General features: G+C 39.2%; 1 protein-coding gene across 1 annotated transcript in view; it reads right to left on the bottom strand.

Annotated features, from left to right (window-relative positions):
• Positions 1-23,830, bottom strand: part of CNTNAP5 (contactin associated protein-like 5) — a gene marked incomplete at its 5' end in the record, with an annotated part of 228,899 nt that overhangs the window by 31,027 nt on the left and 174,042 nt on the right. Inside the window, 5 exons of the mRNA XM_009323543.1 lie at positions 4,713-4,937; positions 6,529-6,768; positions 15,345-15,563; positions 17,677-17,847; positions 18,009-18,136. Coding sequence (XP_009321818.1) covers positions 4,713-4,937; positions 6,529-6,768; positions 15,345-15,563; positions 17,677-17,847; positions 18,009-18,136 — 983 coding nt within the window. The remainder of the gene's footprint in view (positions 1-4,712; positions 4,938-6,528; positions 6,769-15,344; positions 15,564-17,676; positions 17,848-18,008; positions 18,137-23,830) is intronic.

Raw genomic sequence — 23,830 nt, 5'->3', positions numbered from 1 at the left:
AGTTAGTTATGTCCTGCCGTACCTACATGCCAAAACTAAAACCCGCAAGGTGGTAAAGCAAAAGAACCAGCAAAATCACCCCTAAAACTCACCCCAGTGTTTCAGTAAGTCTTATTTTCCCTAATTATTTTAGTTTTGCCCCATTGAACTCCAGAGTGCACAGCGTGAACAGAATCAAAAGACTCTTTGCCTCAAAGACTGAACTAGATTTTTTGCCTTTCTTTACCACTGAATGACAAAAGCTTTGTTTTTTCCTGAGAAAAGTTGTTGGAAATGCAGCTCAACAGACTTGCAAGGCAAAAACAATAAGGAGAATTTACATGCCTTCAACAGAAAGGCTGCTTCTGACTTAGAGACAGGAGGAGATTACAGTAGATTTCTTGTTTATTAAAAAGAAAAAAATCAGTAGCTTCTCACTGACGACATTTGCTTCTTTTCTGCAGAGCGTTAATTCAGCTCACCTCTATTACAGGTTTTGGTTTTTTTTCCTATTTACTTCAAATATCAGCTGATTTCAAGACCTTATAGGACAGGGCAATGGAGTTGATGTAGGTCCTGCTACTATATTCTGAGTATCAGAGACCTAACCAAAGAATTACTCAAGCTGTTTTCATTTGTACTTTTCTTTTTAACTGTGCCTTTTTGCTTGTCTTTAATCCTTCCCATGCAATTTCAGAGTCTTGCTTTCCAAAAGAAATTGAGAACAGAGCTCACTGTGATGGCAATAGGTACTGGATAGAACGAAAGGTAAAAAAAGGACTCAGATTGTTTAGTTTCTTGTGAGATCAGATAATAAATACAGATAAGTTTTCAATCACTCTAGGATAGTTTGAGATCCTATCTCTTTTCTTTGATGCTGGCTATCTGCTGTTTTTCTAGATTAGGAATCATATTGTTTCCATGGAGAAAGCCAACAACACTAAGAATCAAAGACTTGGGAAAACATTTTCTAGACAATATACTTCATCGTATTCATATCACATTTGATTACTTGTCGGGGGGGAGGAGGAATGGAGAAAGGAGAAGCACTAACAGTTTCTTACTCAACATTTTTCTCTCCCATCGATTATTGTCTTTAGGGATCAAGGCAAAGATAACAATACTAAGGTACTGGTAACTTGGTGAAATCATGTGAACGCAAAAATGTACAGTGAAAATTTAGCCTGGGAAAGAAAAAACTATTTTTTTCTTGGCAGTAGCTTCTCCTGATGTCAATAACTTCTGTGGACTGACGCAATGAAAAGGCTAATTAGAGATGTTTACCCATTTTCTGTAGCTTAGTAATGGGCACTGATATTAAAATGCACTGCCAATTATTGCAGTACTGTTAATCTTTTGGATGTGGGATCAATGGGGCTACGTGAGCTTTACATATATACCCATCTATATACACATATACATACCCATCTATATACAATACATACACATCTATATATATGTAATATATATAGATGTAATATATATGTAATTTAAAAATCCATGGGTACACTATGTAAGGTTGGAGAGGAGAGGACAGTGCTAAGTTATTGTATACAATTTTCAAAGGCACATTTAGATTTAGAAGCGTAAGTATTAAAGTCTTTAAAAACATCAACTTTTGAAAACTTACCCATAAGCTGCCAGGACATGAGCCAATTGATCAGAACAACCTTGTGATATAGAGAAGTTCTTTGGGTGCGAACTGTTTCTAGAAATATTAGTTGCTAGGCACTACTGAGCATCTCATTTTATAGACGGGGGTAATCTGTATAGGTCTAGAATTTTAACTTCTACATTGACATATGGTGGTACCCAACATTTGTCATAACTTTACCTCCTTCATGAACCACCTGCCCTCTAAGGCTGCAAGCACTGGAAGGCTTTCTGTGTGGGCAGCACTGATCTGGGTGGGTGAAGCTATGAATGGGCATGAGGAGATTTTATTTCCTTTCCCAGACCTGACACTGGCCTGTTGGGTAACTCTCAATGAATCATTTTACTACCACAAGTCTAGTGTCTCAATCAATACGTACTGTATCTTCTAATGATATGACCTTCTTTACAGACTGTCCAAAGTGTGTTGGGGTTAAATATGATTATTTATTAATTTTACTGAAACTAATTGATTTTACAGAAAACATTTCACATCTGACTGCATTAGACCATGGCTGCCTATACAAGTTCACTTTCATATAAGCCCCTTTTAATATAGTCTAACTATGAATAAGCCTTGCAGACACTTTCACTTCTTTTATGTTAAATGTTTAACACAGGAAGTCTGAATTACCAGAAACATTATTCTTATTGTCACTTTTATTAACTAATAATTTGCCTAGTTATTTTGTGGATAATAGAAAAGAGGAATAATAACATACATGAGTAGTAGCTTGAAAAATACTTGCAAAAGGTGAAGTATTAAAGTATACGTAGATGGTTCCAACATAGTTTCTTAACAAGTGGAAAGGGTCTTGGGATTATGGCAAAGAATATTACTGCTCACCTCTTAAGTGAGAATGCCCATTCCCATTTCACCAGGAGCCTAACCTTTATTTAACCAACCAGTTATCCAGCAAGGACCTGCTTAGGTCCTACTATACACTCTCAGACTCAGCAAGATTCCTTGAAAATGAGCCAGTAAGAGAGAAGGAAATGCATTCACTTTTAATGCTACAAAGGACATTGTTATTCATAGTCCAGTAACTTTATGGCAAGCATAAACCTCTTGGAGGAAGAAAGAGTAACATATCTGAACATTATTTTCATTGGAATAATTTCAATTCCAACAAGACTAAAAAATAAGAGGACATGAGATTTAAAAAATTATTACATTTGGGACAAAAGGCAGAGAATATACATGACAAATGAATGCCTTGAAAGAATGACAAAGAAGCACACACAGTGTAACCCTGAAAGAGACTTTCAGGAGTTAACCAAGGTCAGTTAGTTATCTTAATAATTCTTTGCATATAGTGCTACATTTTATAGTCCAGAGTTTTGGAGCCTGACATCTCACCAACCCTCTAAACTACTGTTATCTTCATTTTACAAGTGAATAAATAGAGGTACAGATCTGAGTAAAGCACCACTGTTTAAACTGCCTGAGTGTGCTGAGAGCTGTTCCACCTAATTTCTGGAAGTACTGAGAGTCCCTATCTCCACCTGAATCAAAGCGGAGATCTGCAGATGGTGCAGCTGCCAAAATGCAAGGCTTATCTCTGCTCCTGCTGAGCTGCTACAAGAGATCCCAGTGTCCTGATCCCAGCCCCCGCCCCCAACCACCATTAGAGTCACTCCTTCCAGAACTTCACAATTATAGCTTGCTTATGGTTGTATTTAATCAATAAAAGTCAATTGACTTGTGTTTCTAAGGTAATTTTACACCACTCTAGCAGCAGTAAAGGCGATTTAAATGGATATCACATTTTCATTCACTTTAGGGCTATTTTCGATTGCCTGAGTGGCATCAAGAGAATCGAGTGTAACTGAGAAGCAGATTCCAAGGTTTCACCTCAGCAGGGGCTAACCTCTGCCACCCTGGAGCTATGCACTGGAATATCCATATATCTGATAATCATAAACACTTGCCTCTGAGAGCAAATCAGAGATGGAAATCTGGGACTGGACAGGAGAGGAGAGGAGAGAGGGTTTCCTCAATAGTCCCACTACCCTGCCGTGGCTTTGCTTAAGGGAGATGGGTCCAGGCTGTTACTGTCTCAGCCGCCCCTCCTAGGGATTCGGATACTCATCCCAGGCCATCCTGAATGCTAGCCGCATGACATAACCAGGAGATAAACTACTGCAAAGTCCATATAGAGAATAAAACCTATTTTTTTTCCTTATAGTTTCATTTGACAGTACTTGAAAGCTTAACTATTTTGGAATTTGCAAGGCTTCAGGGTGGTCTGGGTCATTCAGTCAAATGCACATATTCAACCACATAGCATTAACTTTCTATTGTTCTGCCACAGGCTAGCGACTCACCAATATGCTTACTCATCACTTTTAGTGCTCCAGTGCCTGATAAATCTTGAATAATTCAAACATCCCCATTTGTCTAGGATGATGTTTGTCTGGAGTGAGTTTTCTGAAAGCACTGCAAGGAGTCAGAAGCCAGAGTCTTATTGAGAAGACATAGGGCCTACGCCTCTAAAATCTTTACATGTTTTCAAAAAGTCCCCACACCATGTACCTTTTAATAGAAAATGGATTTACACCTCATGTTTTGGTCAGTGAACCTAGAAAACTTTGACATTTTCTGGCTTTAATATTCAGACGTACTGGCCACATCCCATTGAAACAACCCAGTGAAGAGCAATACATGTGCCAAGACAGAATGCAAAAGATAAAATGATAATATATTTCTGCATCAAGTGTTCTTGTACATTCATGGTATTTCTCATTCTCTTATCTTGGAGGCCTAATGGATCTCAGCGTGGAATAAATAGCAAGGAATTGCTATTGTACAGTCTTGCCAAATGAAAGTCAAAGCACATTTTAAGCCCCAACAACCTGATTATTTGAAGACTGAATAGGCAAGCGTACCACTGAATGCCAAATAAAGGGACATAAACAAGAGTGATGGCCATTTGCATGAATTGAATACCATGAAGTTGATAAAGTTGCAGACACAGAAATTAACTTAAATCAGTGCAGAATTCTATACTATTCTCACAAAAACCAGTTTTCTCACAGTTACGCTGGTCTCCCTTTGGTAGCAAATCAAGAGTACTTACCATTCTTGGAGAGAATCACAGCCAAATATTCATGAAAGTAGGTGTTGATGTACAGCAGAAGGCTTGGAGTATGTGCTGTGAGAAAGCTAAATGCAATATTTTCCTTGGACATGACAGCATCCACATAAATGGCAGAGCTTGAGGTGCTTGCATTTTTTGTGACAGGATAAGGTTCTTGGAAAATATAGGTAATGGAAGTGCCAGCTTCAAATAATGCAGAAACCTCTGAAAGCATATATAAACCAAGGGAATAATTTCAGCTATTGCATTTTCAGATCTCCCAGACAGGCATGGACATGAGCTGACTGCCTCAGAAGCAGAACACTGCAAAATGCCCCTGACCCAGCTGACATCACCGTTCCTTAATTTGGACAAGCAGTGTGTCCTTCCTTACACTGTCTGTCTGGCAAAGAGAAGGACAGTGGAGACAGGCCCCTGAATTCAACTATTTTAGTGCTGGAATGAGAGGTCCACAAGATGGAACAGGCCAAAATGTCTGTCAGCCAAATAAATGCTTGGTTCACCATCTTCTGACAGCTGACATGTAAGGCAATACTTTCTGTCTTCCCCCCACAGTAAAGACAATATATTTGTCCTTTCCAGTCTCCTTTTTAAACAAAGTCATTATTAAAGCAACACATTGACCCAAAGACAGCCAGTAAGGAAAGCTGTCTTTGGTAGCTCCAAAAGAAGAGAAACATCTACCTGTGCATGCTCAGATCCCGAGAACTCATGCTTGTGTTTTCAATAAACACAACATAGTCTGGCCATGAAATACACAGATGTGAAAACAGCATTTTTTTCTAATATGAGGCACATTAAAGTCAGGATGGTGATATCTTCAGCTACAGACTGACTGCAAGTACTTTCTCCAATAAAGCAGCTCCACCTGTACAGCAGCACCTCCTAACAGGACACTGTGGTTATTTGATACGCCTCTTGTGGCATTGGTGCCAAATCCTCAGCTCATATAAGTGAGCATATTTCCATGGACTGCAGTACAACTAAGCTGATTTACAGCAGCAGATGATGCGGCCCACTTAGTAAACCTGTCGCATTTGTGAGGTGAGGGGCAGCTGTGGAATTTAAAACACTCACACTGCACCTTGATGTTATTGAACAGGAGTTTTGCTAATTCCTTCCTCTCCCAAAGAGCATGCTTATCTAAATTGGAAGTTCTTTATTTGCCCTGCTCCTTTATCTGGTGTTGGCAATATGTCCTACAAGCCACCAGAAAGGTTCAGTGAGGACACATTCACCAGAGACCGAACCATGCAAATCAGTTTTCTCCTGAATGGTTCATGCTTATTTTTAAAATCTCTTAACGTTTGGATGGGTTGTCACAGGAATGAAAAAAAAAAACAAACATAAAAAGACTACCTCTTTTTGTCACACCGTTGCTCCAAAACTCCCTAAAGAAAAGCTCTCAAGATTTTGTTAAGGTGGACAAAGCTGGATGAGGTTTAAAAACAAGCAAACTAAACATTCAGACATGGGCAGACAACTGTTATGAAAAATTTCAGCCCTATTTGTTAATGTCTGAGCTAAGTTATATGCAATCGAATACAGGAATCATAGTGGGATATAGTTGGTAACTTCAATAGTAAAACTAACACCATTTTAATTCCTGAGGCCATCACTGAAGTCAACAAAAGGAGGCGTTACAACCTGCTTAAGATGAACACTTAGTAATGCTGAAGGGACAGCTGAGATTACAATGCCTTCGTGTAACATGGAGGACACCAAGCTGACATGGGTGAAACTGTGCTGTAATTTAGAGATCACTAAGGACTTAGGATCAAAGCTCGCTGCCTACCGTCCTTGCAGAAAGGTCCTTCATAGGCTGAGTTGGTACAATCACAGGAGTAACCATTATACTTCTCCACACATTTTCCTCCATTATGGCACAGGTTACCATAACTGCTGCAATGTCCTGGACATCCAGGTTTAACACCAGGTGTCATTTTAGCTCTCTCTTCAAGGTCAAGTTTCTGTCCATTTAAATGCAGAGATCGAATGCATCCCAAAAAGCCCTTTTGTCTGGAAGCTGTTCCCCCTGAAAAAGAGAGAAAAAAGGACATGCATTCATTGGTGAGTCTGTACACCAATCAAAGCCCGGAAGTCCAATCCAGAGGTACAAATATGAATCCATGAATTTTAAATAATATTATCTATTATATATCAATGCACACAGTGGCAAAAGATGACAGATGGACAGCCCTGGAAACTAAAGGTCTCTATTTATCTTTATGGAAGGACTAAAAAGCTGTATGTGACAGTTTCTTGTTGCCATTCTTCTTCCCTGCCTTATCTACTGCCCTGTCTGGCATTTAAACTGCAAATTCATTTGGGAAAAAGATTAGCTGCTTTATCGTATGTCTGCATATCACCTAATACATGAGAAACCCAAACCTAAAATGTTTTTTTTCTATTTGTTGCCATAGTACAGAGTATAAATAACACCTTAATCCCAACAGCAGGTGAGTTACACATGCTGATGAGTCCAGATAGCAGGGATGAATCATGTTCAGCACCAGGCCTGCTGGCTGAAGGGAAATGACTTGAATCAGAATTTATGCATGACTGCCCAACCTGATGTTGCACATGAATAGTTGTTGTAGGCAAGACACATGAGTTCAGGTCACAGGAGTGTTATTTATTACAATTGTTAAACATAATTGCATTTCTTCCTGAAGACCAGAGCTGTATGGATCTATGCGAGAGGGCAGTTCAGTCTCTACAAGCTAACTAGCTTCTTATCTGCCCAATGAAATTGCTAACAGTGTTACAATGAAGACACTTTTTCTGTAAGAGGTGGTCTCTGAGAATGACAATAATGATGATTGTTAGAGTACTTTGTGCAAATATCACCATATTTCTTATTGTAGGCTTTGTTTGGCAGTTGCCAATGTTTTGCTTTTGAAGATACTGCAATTTTGATTGCTGCTAAGAAATCTGATTCTGGTTCAGGAGTTATCAGCATTTGTAGGCTCTGAAATGCTAGCTTTATTGGTGATTCTCCTGCAAAAGTAGTATGAAAGAAGTTATCTTTCCAAATTGTTCTTCTGTTGAAGTTGGTTGTATATCAAAGTCCATGAGATAAGAGATTACATCTTTTGATAAGTCCTTGCAGAAGAACATCTGTTTTTTCATAAATTGTTTAATTAAAGAAAGACTTCTGCAAACTAAGAGAATGAAGCAATGGTGTGAAAAGCAATCTCACCAAAACTCTATTGTTCTGCTATACCGTTCTAGCATATTTTTCTTTCTGGTACACTAATAGCAGAAATACTGGATTTGAATTAGAATAATTGAACTATAGATAGTATGTGTGAGACAGGTTTATTTCATGCTAATTTCATGGTGCCTTTCTCAGAGAAACAAATATTTTCAGATTCCTCTTTAGCCAGCTATTCTTTTCAGGTGAGCAAATATTAGCTCACTTATTTTAAAGGCCCTCGAGCACACGAATCGGGCCTTCTGCATTTGCTGCACTGTGCACACTCAATCCTTTTCTTTGGAGATTTTACTCCAAAACCAAACATACCATACAGAAATTTCAGTAATGTCCAAATAAGTAGAAATGTGATTTCTCCCGTTAAGGTTACTGGTTACTCTGTTTTTTTTTGCATGGGAGGTAACCACAAACATTACAAGGAGGAATGACAGTTTCCTTGCCTCTTCTCTCTGCACACATACAAATCCCAGCTGTAACATTTAAAGAATGAGTACAAACTATTGCTAATTATTCCACAGATGTCATGTTTATTGCACTACCCGTATTCTTACTGCTCTCTAAAGCACTTTGGAAAGCCATGTAAAGTAAGTTTCTCACTCTTCTCTTCTAATATCTGGAGAGTATACAGCCTAACAGAGACCATCTATATGATCCTAGATCCACACAGTATTGATTAAGCAAATCTATTTATTATTTGGACATTTGGGCAGTTTTCTTCAATTGAGTAGACCTAATCTTCAAATACCTTCCTGTGAAGCAGAGAAAAACTGAAAACAAATGAACAAAATTCTTCCCCAAATTAGGCTTTCCAGATTCTTCCTATTCTAATAGGCCTGTTGGAGTGGACAATTTCACGGATGTGACCTAAATGTTTTGTTCAGGAAAAACAAATTTTAGGATGACCCTCAGGACTGTAAACACCAAGGTTAAGGGTGTTCTTTGCTGAGTGGAGGTGACAGTCAAATGAGCCATGCTGTTTTCAGCAAGGTATTTATGCAGCTGAATTTTACTGAGAAGCCTTGGGGCAAGGAAGAGAGAGTCTGAGAGGAGGGGGCAAGAAGCTCACAACTGAGCACTCGTAGCTTGGTGACACAATTGGCTAAATAATTAACATTCTATCAATGAATTGAGGATTTGCTTTAAAAAGCAAAGGACTTTTTGTTGGTAAGAACTGGATTAGGGAGGCTGAAGCGGTGTGAAGAAGTATTCAAAGAAAAGGAAAGGGCATGAATGTATAAGAATCATAATTATTATTACTCAGGAGTAAAAGAACTTGCTATGATATTCCTCAGAAGACATCCAAGTCACACTTGTTAGTCTCAAACTGAAAGTTGTACAAAGCAGTCAGGATACACAAGGAGTTAAGCATTAATTCCTCCTCCTGGCCTCCAAGATATCCCAAAGTGTCTACAGATTTCTTTAAAAACAACAGCAGTAAACAAACTGTGCCCCTTCTTTTTCTCTCCTTCCTTTTGTCTGTCTCCCAAGAAAGTTTCTCAGATGTTGACTCTCTCTGGGCTATGTTGCATTTGGACTGTCTACAACAGACAGAGGAGATTCACTCAAGGATTCCTCGTTCCCTTGCTCCAAGACAAAACCAGGAACCCAAGCACTTAATTTTGCTATTCTCCTTAACATACCAAATGCATAGCACAAAAAATTCTGATCAAAGCTTTATGCATCAAATTCACTTCTTAGATTTTGTATTTTGCTTCTCTGATGTTACCAGTCTGAGTGCAAATCCTGTTCTCGAAGAGGTCTGTGAGGACTGTCTTTCCCGTCCCCATACTGGAGTGTTATGTTCATGCCTTCTCCACTAGATAAGACAGAGTTTCATCTCAGACTACACCATGAGAGGAGATGATGATACACCTCCTCCAGGACCACAGGGATATACCAGGAGACAGCTGCACTATCCAAAAGGATGTCACTCATTTTGAATGCTGAAAGCGACTGTCCATTGAAAGGAATTATTTTTGCCTGTCCCTTCAGAGCAAGTAATGTGCCAAACTGGCCTCTTGCTGGGCAGTTTGGTGCCGTTCATATTATCTAGCGTGTACATTTGTTTGGGGTTTGCTCTTTCTACTGTCATTTTTTTAAATTAACAGAAGAAAAACAGCCAGATGCAAGGATATCCATGCTGTGACTGAGGATTATAAACCAGCCTAAAGCAGTTAGATACACAAGACCCACTGAAAGAAAGTGAGAAATGGTTTGCTACCTCCTCTAGGCTGCTTTAAAATCCAAGCTTGTTTGATTTTGAGTGTACTGGCAATGAAAAGTCATTTCTCCCTTCCACTTTGCGCATACAGAAAGCTATCTCAGAAGCCTGCCACATACTCCATGTGTGCCAATGTCGGCCTTAAGCAGACTTTCTGTCTTTATTCTAAGTTATTGCAACAAGTGTAGCTGTAGAAAACCTCTTTCTGGTACTACATAGATAAATACATAAGTGCCGTGTGAGTCAATTACACATTTAACACAACAGCTAATCATAAAACATTACTTAATCTACACTTTTGTCTCTTACTGACTATGCAGAACAGCTTCTCCATAACAGAGAGGAACCATAATTGGATACAGACAGATATTTATAGGAAGTGATGGAATAAAACAAGAATTGCAAATTCAAATACTGTCACATTGTGTTGCTATGGATGAGGAGATAAAAGGAGAGGGATTAGATTTGAACACCTTCATTTTGACTCCCCTCCTTCTGCTTTTATCTCCAGGCAGATCCAATAAGAAGGTAGCCATTTTCTATGGTTTATTTTGAACAGCATGTGTAAGAAATCATCACTGCAGCAGAATCCTGGGAACATCAGGCAATGACTATTTCTTACACAAGCTATGTGGCATGCTGGCCAGAGCAAATGCTTAGGTTCTGCTCCCCAAAGGGGAACATCCCCCAAAGACAGACGTGCAGGGCAGACATCATGTCAGCAAGATGCAAGAACACCCAAGACCATCGAACCAAACACAAAACAGGGCAATGAAAGGTGGCAAGGAAGAACTGAATGGAGAACAGGAGGTATGGAAAAAAAATGACACCCAAATTCCAGCATTTCTGTAAATACAATGAGTACTACGAGCATATAGGAAGAAGGATCTGATTCTCAGCTCTATCAATTCCTTTTATACAATATCGATGTATTAAAGAGACTTTAGGGTAAACAGAAATCACTACGTGAGTGCATCTTTCCAGGATATGTAAAACTCGTGTGAACCTCTCTATCTGCAGTGTTGTACCAGCTCCAAAATGGAAGTATTTTTGGGTGCATTAGTGTGCAGATAATGAATTACAGCTACTTTATGCTTATCAAGGCCAGAAGTGAGTGAAGAAGCCTTCTTGCAGATAGTACTCACAATCCAAGTAATGCAATGTGAGTTCAAGCCCAGTAAGACATGCCTAACATTCAGAGATACTCGATAGAAATGCACTTTAAGAACATTAAACACACCTATGGTTACACCTAAGTACATAGAGCAAGTTGAAAATTGATTTTCACCCTAGCAATGACCCAGACAGGCTTAAGTTCATGAACATGCACAACTCAAAATTAGCATAGGGACAACATAAGTCATGGTGAGACTCCCAGGTTCTGCTATAGTCTCTGAACATCTGGATTTCTCTGCTGGAATAAGCAACCATGACATCCAAACCCTGAACTCGCTGTCATTATATATCAGTTAATATCCCTCTGAAACAACTCAAGTTCACATTTTTCACAGTCTTCAGGACACAGCTTTGCATTAGTTCATGGTCAGTGTTTTCTCCATCTAAAAGGACTAGACAGTTGTTGTGATTTGTTTTTTTTTCATTTGGTTTCTTATAGAAGAGAATATTTGCTCACACATGTGGTATATTTTTATCTCCAAATCCAGCCTTTTTTAATTCCTTGCCCAAATTTAAGAGAGAGAATATTATGTTCTCCCATATTTCAAGAAAACTGGTAGCAGGGTAAATAAGAGAGAAACAGCATCAAGGTCTCCATTCAGGAAGACAGAAGTGTGAATTCATCCCTTACTGTACATAAAGGAACCTACACACATAAAATAGAAATCATTCACTGTGCTTAGTCATTGGAAAATCTTCAGTAAAAGCCTAAATCTCCTACAATACCTAAGTCAGCCAATCTGAAAATAAACTTCCAAGGAAAGTCAGGCCTTCTTAATTCCCTTCCTTACAAAGTATTTAAAGGCTGATTAACTTCCTCACAACGTGTCAGTATCGCCGGATCAGAAGTAAATGAAGCACAGCTCCATGACTGCCTACAACTGTTTTGTTAACATTGCTGGAGAAGGCTTCTGTTCAACTTACTTTACTATAAATCAGAGAAAGTAAAAGGTCTGTTTGACAGGCCAACTTTTAAAAAAAAGCAACAAACGAATATAAAAAACAAAGAGCTATATTCTTCTTTACATACCGTCCCAAATATATCTGGTTTTTGTGTTAAGAAGGAAAAATCTGGCCAAACCAGAAGTAAATAACTCATTCATAAAAGAGGCAGAAACAGTTGACAAGGAATTAATTGGTCCAAATTAGCAGAACTCCTTTAAAATTGTTATATGCCAACTGCCCCTGTAGTCAAATTTTACAAATGTCCAGATTTATTTTATATGTGTGATCTACTCTATATAAATCCCTAAAAGGAAAAGACACAAAACCGCCTCACATATACTGTGCATAGGCTGATGTCTCTGAAGCAACAGGAAAATAATGATAGTTTGAAAGCTACAGTGGATCTCCATTTGATCATCATCATAATGCTACATGATACTAATATAGTTCCTTCATCCCAGAGGATCAATAAATCCTTCCAGAAGATAAATAAACTAAATTAAATTTTGACATTGAGCCTTATTTATGAGATTTACAAAATACTTGAATTGATTCTGGAGAAGAATCAAGAAAAAAAAAGGTTATATCTTAATGACTAGCTACCTCCAGTGTGGAAACAAAGTTCCATGTTTAAATGGAATGAAATAGGGAGATTCAATCAAAAAATATTTGGAAAATTTTTAAAATAGAAAATCTCATCAGTTATATAGATTATTAATTAAGAATGTGCATAGTAATTGTGGAAACCCCTTAATCACTGTCAGTATGCAGAATGCTGCAGAAACAAATATGTTGTGGATTATAGGGGGAGTAGGGACTAATATGTGCTGCTGCTTCTTTCCTTTTTACAATGTTGTTTATGCATTTATTTTTCAGATGGGATAAAATTCACCCCACATGACTGTATTAAATCAGTTGCTTCCTATTAGAGATTGGAATGAGATCTTCAGTAAAGACAAATTATGCCACATCTGTGTATTGTTGGACTTCCGCCACCTTTCCCTGGAGCACCCGGGGACAGTGTCAGAATCAGGAGGCTGCCCAGGTTTCCATCTCTTCTGACTGCTTTGAGGAAGACTCAGGAAGTCATGGACTGTTTTGGCCTTCAATATGGTAGAGCTAAGGGCTGAAAAAGCACTCCTAAAAACATTAGGTTTTCTGTCACTTTTGTTCAGAGTTCAGTAAAAGTGTGGATGGACAACTGAATGCAATCTATTTACTGCACAGTGAGAATTTTTCACCTCTTGGCTGAGATAAAGTAACTATGTCCTAGAGTTTAATGTAAATATTAAGGAAAATCAGAGAAAAATTTAGGTTTGAAGTCACTGCTGGAGATCAGCTGGTCCAATCTGTTCCTCAAAGCACAGCTACATTCAGTGAGGTACAGATTCACTTCTCCACCAAGACCAACAGGATCTTTTCTGCACAGCTACTACCCATCCACTCAATCCCCAGCTTGTACAGAGGCATGATGTTATTCTGCCCCAGGTGCAGGGCTTTGCATTTGCCTTTGCTGACAAGGGTTCCTGCTGGCACATTTCTCTGTTGAAGTCCTTAACTACCATGGATTTCCATGATGCAGTTCATCAATTATGTCACTTTAAAACCACCATGAAGTTCATTCAGGTAACCTGTTTATTTTGCTGAGACAGAGAATCAAGCTTATAGGCAGATACTGCTTTTCAGATGTGAGATGGTAAGCAGCTGATATATATGACATACCTGATAGATGACTTATGATAAATCCTTCATTTTTACTCCTTTAAAAAGACACAAATTTGCAAAAGTCTATCCAGTCGTTAAATTCTCTAAGTTTTCTAACTGGAAACAGTACCTTGGCTAGATTTCTCTGATGTTTCTAAGGCGTCTAGCAGTCCAACCCTACTGCCTTCAGGCCTGGCCTCCCGCAGAACATGTTCTTAGGATCATCTTAGCATTTGAGAAACAAGTGATTAGCAGCGTGCTTCATACCAGAAAACAGAAACCTTGCACTGTGACAGTCTTAAGCTTCCCTTCTGTGAGTTCTTCAGTGAACTTTCCTCTGGCTGAGTCTACCAGAGATCATTTCAGGTATAAATCAACAGCTATGTGGGAAGGACTCCTGGCCATTGATGCAGCTATATCTATTTATTAACAGATTCATTCCTTACGTTCAGAGCCCAGTAATTACTGCACACATACACTATAAAAAGCTCAAATAAATATCCCAAAATCTTCTTAAATCAAAGGGTGTGGATACACCAGTAAACTTTATTAAAATGAATTGACAGATTGAGGTTTGCTATAGCATTTCAGCTAAGTAAGAAAATCCATTTTAAGGAAAGGATCAGTAGTTACCTGAGTGGCCCTGAATAAGAAGTAGGTTACAGCCCACTCCATCACTGAGTGGATTACTCAGAAAGACAGTGTTTGAATACAGAAAAGGGAGAAGTCCCTTTGTAATCCCTGATTATATTATCAAATACAAGCTGGTCCCGATCTAGGTTTCATTTGCAAGGGAGATAGGGAAACAAACTATATGCAAACAGAGATTTTTTTTTTTCCCCTTTGAAAGATCACCTTCAGTTAAAATAACTGTATTTGCTTTGACTGTGTTGATAGTTCTCTCACATATGCACTCTATGGCCAAATAAGGGTTTTGGCAGGCAAACAGGAACAGACTTGAAGACCATACTGTCATCAGGTTTTGCCCCAGAAACTTATATGATGAATTTGTGCCTTTTACATTGCATCTAAAAAGAGAGATCACATTTCCTACAGCAAATTACACAGCCAGTGCTGCGCAAGAAGAAATACTATGAATTCTTTGTCAATAAATATGTTTCAAGCAATCTAGACCCTAAAAATACCGTCTAGTATAGTATGGTTAAACTATGGTTAGTGCTTTGAGTGTAAAGGCAGTAGTTTGGGTTTACTTTATGTTGCAGGAGTGGAAGAAGAGAAAGCAGAATTAGGTCACCACATGCAAGCTCAATGGTGAAACAATAGCATTACCAAGGTATGGACATAGAAATATTGTACGTATCTACAGAAACCCTTAAATGGTCCCTACCTACAAATAATTGGCTGTTGAGCTGCAAGCGGAAGTGCCCCTCAGCAGGTGCCTCCAGGACCTTCTTGGGGAGGCTGTCCACCTGGAGAGAGGTTTGCTTGAGGTTCCTCTCCGCTCGGACGTAGTGCCACTGGTTGTCATTCAGGGGTGTGGGAGACTGCACAGTGGCTTCTGTGGGGCCATTCCCAACATCTATGGAGAAGGTGATCTCTTTGGGGGCTGGAATAGATAAACAGATGTGAAGAGGAAGTGAAGGTCTGAATTAAATCGTGGTTTTGACATCAAGAAATCTTACATAAATATAGGGTCCATTAACTTTTATGTCAGCAAATAGTACAGCATCATTTACCTCCCATCTCCTACACAGCAGCTTATACATAAATCTAAGCCTGCAGCCTCACTGTTTGATCTCTGCTGTGATTATGCTTGGCTGTGGGTACCCATCTTTTTTGCTATAACAATTACAGTGCTCTAGAAATAGTAGTTTATTCTCTTTTTGAAGTAAAAGTGTCAAACGCTGTACAAAAGTCACACAATGGTAGCAAAATATTTTGGACAAATAATGCTAAGGTGGGAGAAAGGATGAAGGAGCTCTTTCTGACTAAACCTTTCAAAATGCATGTACTTAACAATTACAGAACTTAGCTGCAAATGGTAGGAGAGAATCCTACAAGCATTCTTTGCCTGAATAAGCCTGACCTGGGAAGCAAGGAAAAACAGATGAGCAAAACTAGTTCACTGGTGATCCTAAACTAAAGGGGCATATGTAACACATGTCCAGAGATAGTGAGGCTCCTATAAACAGGATGATAATTGAAAAACTACAACCATATAAAGGAGTCCATCTTGCTCTGCTGGAAGCCTGAAAGGGGCCAGAACTTTTTAGCACTCTTGTTATTGATTATTTTTCCTCTTCCTAAAATGCTAAATACACCAGAAAGACCAAGAACCACGTCCACAGACCACACAACCAGAAGGCTGTGGATTGAAAATTCATAAAAACCTGTTATTTCAAGCCCAACAAATTGGATAGGTCTGGTTTTGGAAGCTGCTTCTTAGATAGTTAAGATAGGAAACACTCCACAGGGATAGACAAAGATCTATTCTGAGCCCCTGCATCTGCTAAAAGGCCGTTTCACTTTGAAGCAGCTGGTCTGTGGAACTTCCTTGATACAAGGCCTTTAGGCTGCAAATTCCATCTGGCAGCAAGAAACACACCACCAAACTATTAATGAGAAGCCTAAGTTTAAAAGACAAGACTTTCCCCAAACTTTTAAATAACTCATTTCTCTGGGAGTACAGATTTAACACACATACAAAAGCTTTCACTAAACAATCCTCCTAGTTGTTTGCAGTATTTGCTATATTTGATATCAAAATGACATTTTTACTTCTATATCCCTGAGAATGAAATGCAGTACACTGAAGAACAACCAAATTGGACTTTGATGTGCAATTAATAGTAAATCATACCTCATTACATTGTGATAATGCACCATGACTTTTACCATTGGTTTAATGAATCGAAGGGCCTTGGGGCCCTGTTTTATTAAATTTTATGTTGGAGTTATTATAAGCATATTATAAAATGCATAGCACTCAGTTTGTTTTTCCTAAGCTTGACAGAATTTGGAATACAGAAGTCATATTTCATGTGAAAGCCATGGTACCCTTTTGTCACTAATAAATATTTGAAGTCATCAGAACAAGAGTGAGGCAAAACCTCACTAATTAAGTTCCCTGCTATTGTCCGTTAAATACTGAGTAGCAGTTGTACTGCAGTCACTTACTAGATTTTGAAGTATTCAAGGCCCATTACAACTGTGACTGACTTATCTTGCATTAGCATCCTGTCCTCCATAGACTCTCACCTCGTAGCTGTACCATACCCACTGAGTTCCTCTGAAACAGTAGGGCTGCATCAGACTGGGTATGTTGGTGATACAGAAATAAAAGTAACCATCAGAGTGGTTGTATTAAATTTTTCATCTTTCAACTAAAATTGCAGTCTACAGGTACATCTAACCAGTAGCTTTTCTATAAAGAGCAAAGAAAAAAATTAATATCGGTGTTGAAAAAACAAATTCAGTCACCTGTTTGTTTAAGAAAGATAAACCTAGCCATAACAAGATTAACTGTAATGACCAAGGCTATACAGGGAAAATCTGAAAGGAGAGGTAGATAAATCCAGATTAATGAGTCTTTATGCCTCCATCTTATCCTCTTCAGGCACATCCAACCATCTCAAGACAGAAGAAAATATGTCCTTCACACTTCCCTGCACCTGTCAAATTGGGCAAATATACCAAGATTTCTCAACGGTGAAACTTACAGCTCATTTCAACTCGTATGAAGTCTTTAATCCCAAGGTTTTCCAAGAACACCCCAGAGACGGCAGTAGTTTTGAAGAAGAAGGAGATGTCCGCGCTGACCTCGGCATGGAAGGTGGGGAAGTGCAGGTAGGAGGCCTCCGTGTTGAAGGAAGCGGCGTTCCAGAACTGCCCTGCAAACACAACCCCCTTCTCTATAGTTAATTGGCACAGGACAGCAGCTACGGGCTGCACGTGGAAAGCCACCTTTCATCAGATAAACACGTTGGGTTTTTTTTTTTTAAAAAAAAGGAACATTCTGTACCTATGGAAATTGAGAAGAGCTAGTACTCACTGTCTCCATAGCAACGCAAAGGGCCGATTTTCCAAGCAGCCTCAGAGTTTGATCTGTTTGTGTCAGTGATCACTATCTGAGTTACAGGCAAATGGTCTTTGAAAGCAAGGAGGCCAGTATCATTTGTCCTGGATTATAATAAACAAACAGAAAGAGACAGCTTAACCACAGCCAAAATTCCCAGCATTATATATATGCAAGGCAATACTTGAAAGATGCTTACTTAAAGATGAAAGGTCTTTTGCAGAATTACCTTGAAGACTTGTGAGCGGTACACACTGCTTAAGATACAGATGTGCACATGTATGCTCTATGCTCAGACATAACACCGACCCCAGAAGACGCTGTATTTAGATACGTTATGCTCTCTGGTATGGACTGTAACTGTGTTTCATTTGTGCAGAATGATTGTGAAGCTGAGGCAGAGTGCTGCCTTTCTGCCCAGTGGGTATTAATGTAAATTGGGCTCTACTGAGTTTCCTCAGCAGGATGAATTTGACGTGGATCAGGTATAAGCCCAAGTTTGCATTTCTGTTAAGTTAGCTGGAGACGGATAATGACATTTATGCTGGCTTTATACTTTATCCAAGCAGGAAGAGGACACGCGATACCTGATCCAGCATGCTGATAGCATGGGGCAGCCAGACAATACCTGATCCAGCTTCAAGATGGCTGGTACACGACCGACTCAGCACACTGCGAAGATGGTTGAATTGGCAGAGTGAGTTTGCAGTGAATCAGCCCTTTGTATTACACACCTGTGGAAATTTTGGTTCAGCAACTGAAATACTGAAGGCTGATTTACCGCATTGTCAAACTACAGTCTCTTTGTATCAGCTGGGCTTATTCTTCAACTACAACTAACTCACACACGGCTGCTAGAAAGGAAAAGAAAAGAAAGAAAGATTCCTAAAGGATCATTTCTTTGTTTTTATGCTGAGTGTGCTGGGCAAATTGTTGCCCCCAAAATGCAGCACGGTATTTCATGGTAGCCCTCTGGTCTCTAAGCCGATGCAGTGGCTTTGACTCTGGCAGGGTATACAGACGTGCATTCATCCCACTGTACTTCATGGACCAAACTGAGTCCCTCAGGCATCCAATCCTGACCTTACCAGAGCCAAACTGCCCTCTCAAGTTATTTCTCTATCTATTAATTATAGAGAGGCGAGTGCTACCATATCTTATCTCCACAGTGATGAGTCTTCTCTCCTCCTAGCTCTTTTTCTGTGTCGAGGTCTGCTGTGCATCTGGGCACATAAGTCTGGCAAAGCATCTTTCATGGAGCCGAATCTCAATAGTTTTGGAGACAAGGATCCCTACCTCTGCACGGCCCAGCAATCTGCATGCAGGGTCTGGACTCAACTCACCTGTCTGCTCAGAGATGAAAGATTACATGCTGCACATGGGGATGGCAACAATGGCCGGATCCAAAATATCAATAATCCCAAATTTCCACCCACTGCTCTTCCAGGCAGGTATGACAGGTATGACAAAAATAATAGCCTCGGGAACCAGGTATCACTTTTAGAGCGATACCACTGCCAAAGAGTCTGACATCCCAAGCAGGATCCCAGACTACCTATATGCTGCTCATAATACCACCTTCCACAAAGGTACCTCTCATTATAGTTCCAGCTGTGGGAAGGGACTCAGGACTTAAGCAAAGAAATAATAATCAGGATGAACACTGCAGCTGTGCTCTGACACACAACCTCGGCTGTTTGCTTGGCTAAATGCTCTACTCTGACTAATGTCAGAAAAAATAGAAGGGGTATTTTGATCTTTTTGATAAAGGCTGCATACATTTCATTTATTTTTCATTGTTTCTAATTGCATGCAGCACAGTTAATTGTCTCATAATTCCAAGGGGAAAAGGAGAGGTACCCTCTCTGACCCTAACATTTTTTCTTGCTTCAGTGGGTGTCTGACATGCAGATAATTACAGACAAAGTGCAGCAACATGAAATTCCCAGACACAAGGCAGAGTGATGCCTTCAATACAGACTCAGAAGGAAAAATACCATGTATGAATCAAAAGTACATGGTCTCCTAATCTCTTCACAGAGGTCTCTCAGCAGCATACTCACATAGATTATTGTATCAATCTTTGAAAGTTAGTGTAAATGCTCTCAACAGATTATGAAACAGTTGTAACAAAAGCTGAACTATTTGAGTATTTCCTAGGAAGATAATTAAATAAGGCATTTCAGTGGGTGGGAGGAAGAAGAGTAGGCAGAATGAATGAAAAAAAGGCAGAAAGATATACAGAAAGAGGACATCAAATATGCAAAATACACATGAATAACTAAGCTGGCATTTACTTTTTTTAAAATTAAAAAAAAAATCACAAAATATTTAGGGAGGTTTCCTGCAAATTTATTTTCATTCAAAAAATAGTTCAGTCTTTTGACTAGCTATGATCAGCATTAAAATAAAAATCAGTATCTTCCTACAGCTACCACTTAAGATATCTACAAAAAAAATGAAATGGTGACATTTTAAAGATATTTATTCCACATCTCTGAAAACTGCATTGCTTATTAGATATTCTGTTATATTGCATAAAGTTCTTTTATATCAAATTTTATGACTCTGAGTTTTTACTAGTTATATGCCAGTGTCACAGAGAACTTCAGTAGCATAGCTCAACTGTGAGAAAGAAAAATATTCTAGAACTAATAAAAATCTTCACTTTTATGTTAATGCCTTGAAAACTCAATCAAGTTTCTCTTGAAGCTCAAAGAGCAGATTTTATGTATTTTATTCTCTCACACATGGAAAAAAAGACTTGTATAAAGATACGTATTCTCATACAAGCAGACACTGAAATAAAACCTATCAGAAAAACATTCTACCCTTCAGAGAATGTGTTAATAACAGGAACAACATACCTATTGTTGCAGTTTATTATTATTATTTCATGGTGGGAAACAAGTTTTTGGTGAAAAGTCAATACCTAAGATGCTTCAGCTGAGAAAAGCAGAAAAGAGATTTGAAGACACTATGCAGGCCCTCATGGGAGCTAAAGTTTGAGTGTCTTAAATTCCTGGTATTCTTTAAGGTGAACATATTTAAGACTCCATTTCTTACAAAACACCACGATTCCTCTTCTCTTTATGTGGAACACCATGGCAGACTCTCAAATATAGCGTATTATACCTCAGAGAGGAGCAAGAGAGCTTCGTGTACCTGTACAATAATTTTCTGGAGGCACTGCTATGGCATTACAAAATACAAATATTCCAGGGTTTGGACAAAACATTTGGAATTTTGCCTGAAGGGGGCTTGGGGATCACTTTGCATGTACTACAGTTTTCAAACAAAAAGAGCTATTTTCTGATAGAAAGCATCTGCACTATGATGTGCACAAACATGATTGTCTTTTAAACAAAAATAAAACCTTGTTAGATTCATTATTTTTTTATTTGTTCCCAGACCTAGTTTTTACTTGTATGTATTTTAATTTAGCAGTTCACATACACTTAAAACCAGATTATATTTGGTTTTCCACAGTTGCTTCTCAGGTTAGCCAAAACCACTACTTTATTTCTGTAGTGGGTTTCACATAGCACTCTGTGACCACTTCCATTGAGCATGCCTCTTGTACCATGCTATGCCCTGCTACTCAGTATGGAGAACTACGGGTGGGGTCCTGCCTGCAGGAGGGTCCTGAGGGGTTATGCTCCTTGGCCAGGAATGCAAGTTAAGTCCCGATTTCACAAAAATCAAAGCAGGTTTTATCCCTTTCCTGAAAGGAGTCCTGTACATGCAGAAAATGATACAAATAAATTACTAAACTTGGGAAGTAGACTTTCTGCTTACCTGACTTGGCACTCAATTCAGCACAGATTCAGATGAAAATCCGAATGTTTTTCAGAGGGTGGAAAACACCCTCAATGAACAGATGTTTCTCTGAGCTCTTTGCATAAAGGACAGTACCAATTTGTACTTCCCACAAGCAAAAGCAAACCAAAACAAATCCAATAATGCCCTTTACATTAAATCACTGAAATAGTTTTAGTTATGGGCATTAAATACTGTTGGATGTCATCTATTTATCCATGTCTGAAGATTAATGTCTGTATCTACCCAAAGGACTTCCCCAATAAGCTATGAGGCATGTTACACATCAAACAAATGCTCTATGTATGGGGGGAGAGGGGTGAAGGAAAAAAAGAAGAAAAAAATTTCGCTGCAAGTGCAGCAATGCTAAAGGTGATAGTGCAGCAACTGGATACTTTAAGATGTAGCACAGGTAGTCTTACCTGCAAATGACAAATAACTATTTTGATGGTAACATTATGAGACTATTTTTCTTCTTCCTAGCTACTAATAAAAGAATGCTCAAAAAAAATCTCACTCTATGGTATCCTAACAGTGTAAACCATCATAAATTGGTAATCTCTAGGTAGCTGTTTCCATATTTTTTCTAACAGATGGCAGAGCAGTGGTGCCATTAAATATAATTTCTTCTCATATGATCCCCTATTGGCATGTTTTCTTCTTGTACATTAATGAAAACTCTGGTGGGGTCTGAGCCTCAGTAGCTCAGATATTCAGTACAGATTTTCATGAATACAGTACATTTGGGGAAAAGAATACTATCATCAGCAGATGTCAATGAACAGCATGAGGAACAGGCCAGTGAAAGAGGCTTCCATCAGAGAAAGTTTTGAGCCCTGTGCAGGACATATCACTAATGATCCAAAAGAATACCTTGTAATTGCTATCTTATCTACCAGCTGCATCCAAAAATGCTTTACTGGGTCATGATAAAGAAAAAAACAGCAGCAGAAGAGGATATACCTAACAGTTGAAGGCAAGATGCAGTGGCTATATTTTGCTGAATTAGAGAAGAGGTACAGAGAAAGAGTTTGGTAATGATAGTAATGAACTGATTCCTGACACCTCAGGGGCCTGCTACAGTCAGCTCTCTGCAGGCAGCTTTTCTAGTTCGTTGACAAATGCAGTCATGAAGGCAGATATCCAAGACAGCTCTATACAGGCCAGGTCACCTCCGGCAGGGTTTATTTATGAGCTTGCAGGCTCTGTGGAGTTGCCTGCACTGCTTCTGGGGGAATGGATTCAGTGCGGGATAGTGGCTGAGCAAACAAAACCTTTCAAATCTGGGCTCGTCAGCAGCTGGGTTTCTCTGCTCTGCTCTCCTCAGCCCTTCTAGTTTTAGCATCCTGGCTCTGCCACAGCTTTGCACAAAGATAGCTCGTCCAAAGAGGGCTTCATTCACTTCCACGTGGCTTTACTCCTCCTAGAACAAAGCTGGATATACTCAATATATCTCTGGGAGCCAAAGTGGGTCTGACAATAGTAATATCCCCCCTCCCTTTTTTGCCTCCCCTTCTTTTCATGTCCTGTGGTTTCCTTGTTGCTTGCAGTACCTCAAAGGCACGGTAAAGAGGTGAATGCGTGTTACTTTGGAAATGGGAAGACTCAAAGGCTTAGTTCCCCAGTGAAGAAGGCTGCTCTGGAAGAGAAAAGAGGAGGATACTCCTACAATTTGAATAGGAAGACTGGAGAATAGAAATAAAAGATAGCCAGTCAGCTACTGGTTGGAATCAACACTGTCCACCACACTCTGCTGAAATGCCCAAGCTTCCTGTACAAAATGCCTTCCAGAGATGCTGCTCTTTCTGTACAAAATAAAAAGCTGTAAAGTTCTCCAAATTCACAAGGTTTCCAGGTGAATGCAGTCAGTAAGAAATAGGTTTGGTTTGATAACTGGCTTCAATCAAGTGTTTGCATTTGAAGTGGAAAATGGACTCCAGACAGAGAGACCGAAGTAGCAAACGGCCTTTTTTTTGCTT

The sequence above is a fragment of the Pygoscelis adeliae genome, unplaced genomic scaffold (genome assembly GCF_000699105.1).
Source record: "Pygoscelis adeliae isolate BGI_AS28 unplaced genomic scaffold, ASM69910v1 Scaffold664, whole genome shotgun sequence".
NCBI lineage: Eukaryota > Metazoa > Chordata > Aves > Sphenisciformes > Spheniscidae > Pygoscelis > Pygoscelis adeliae.
The sequence above is the reverse complement of the archived record's forward strand: the minus strand, read 5'-3'. Positions and strand labels throughout refer to the sequence as shown.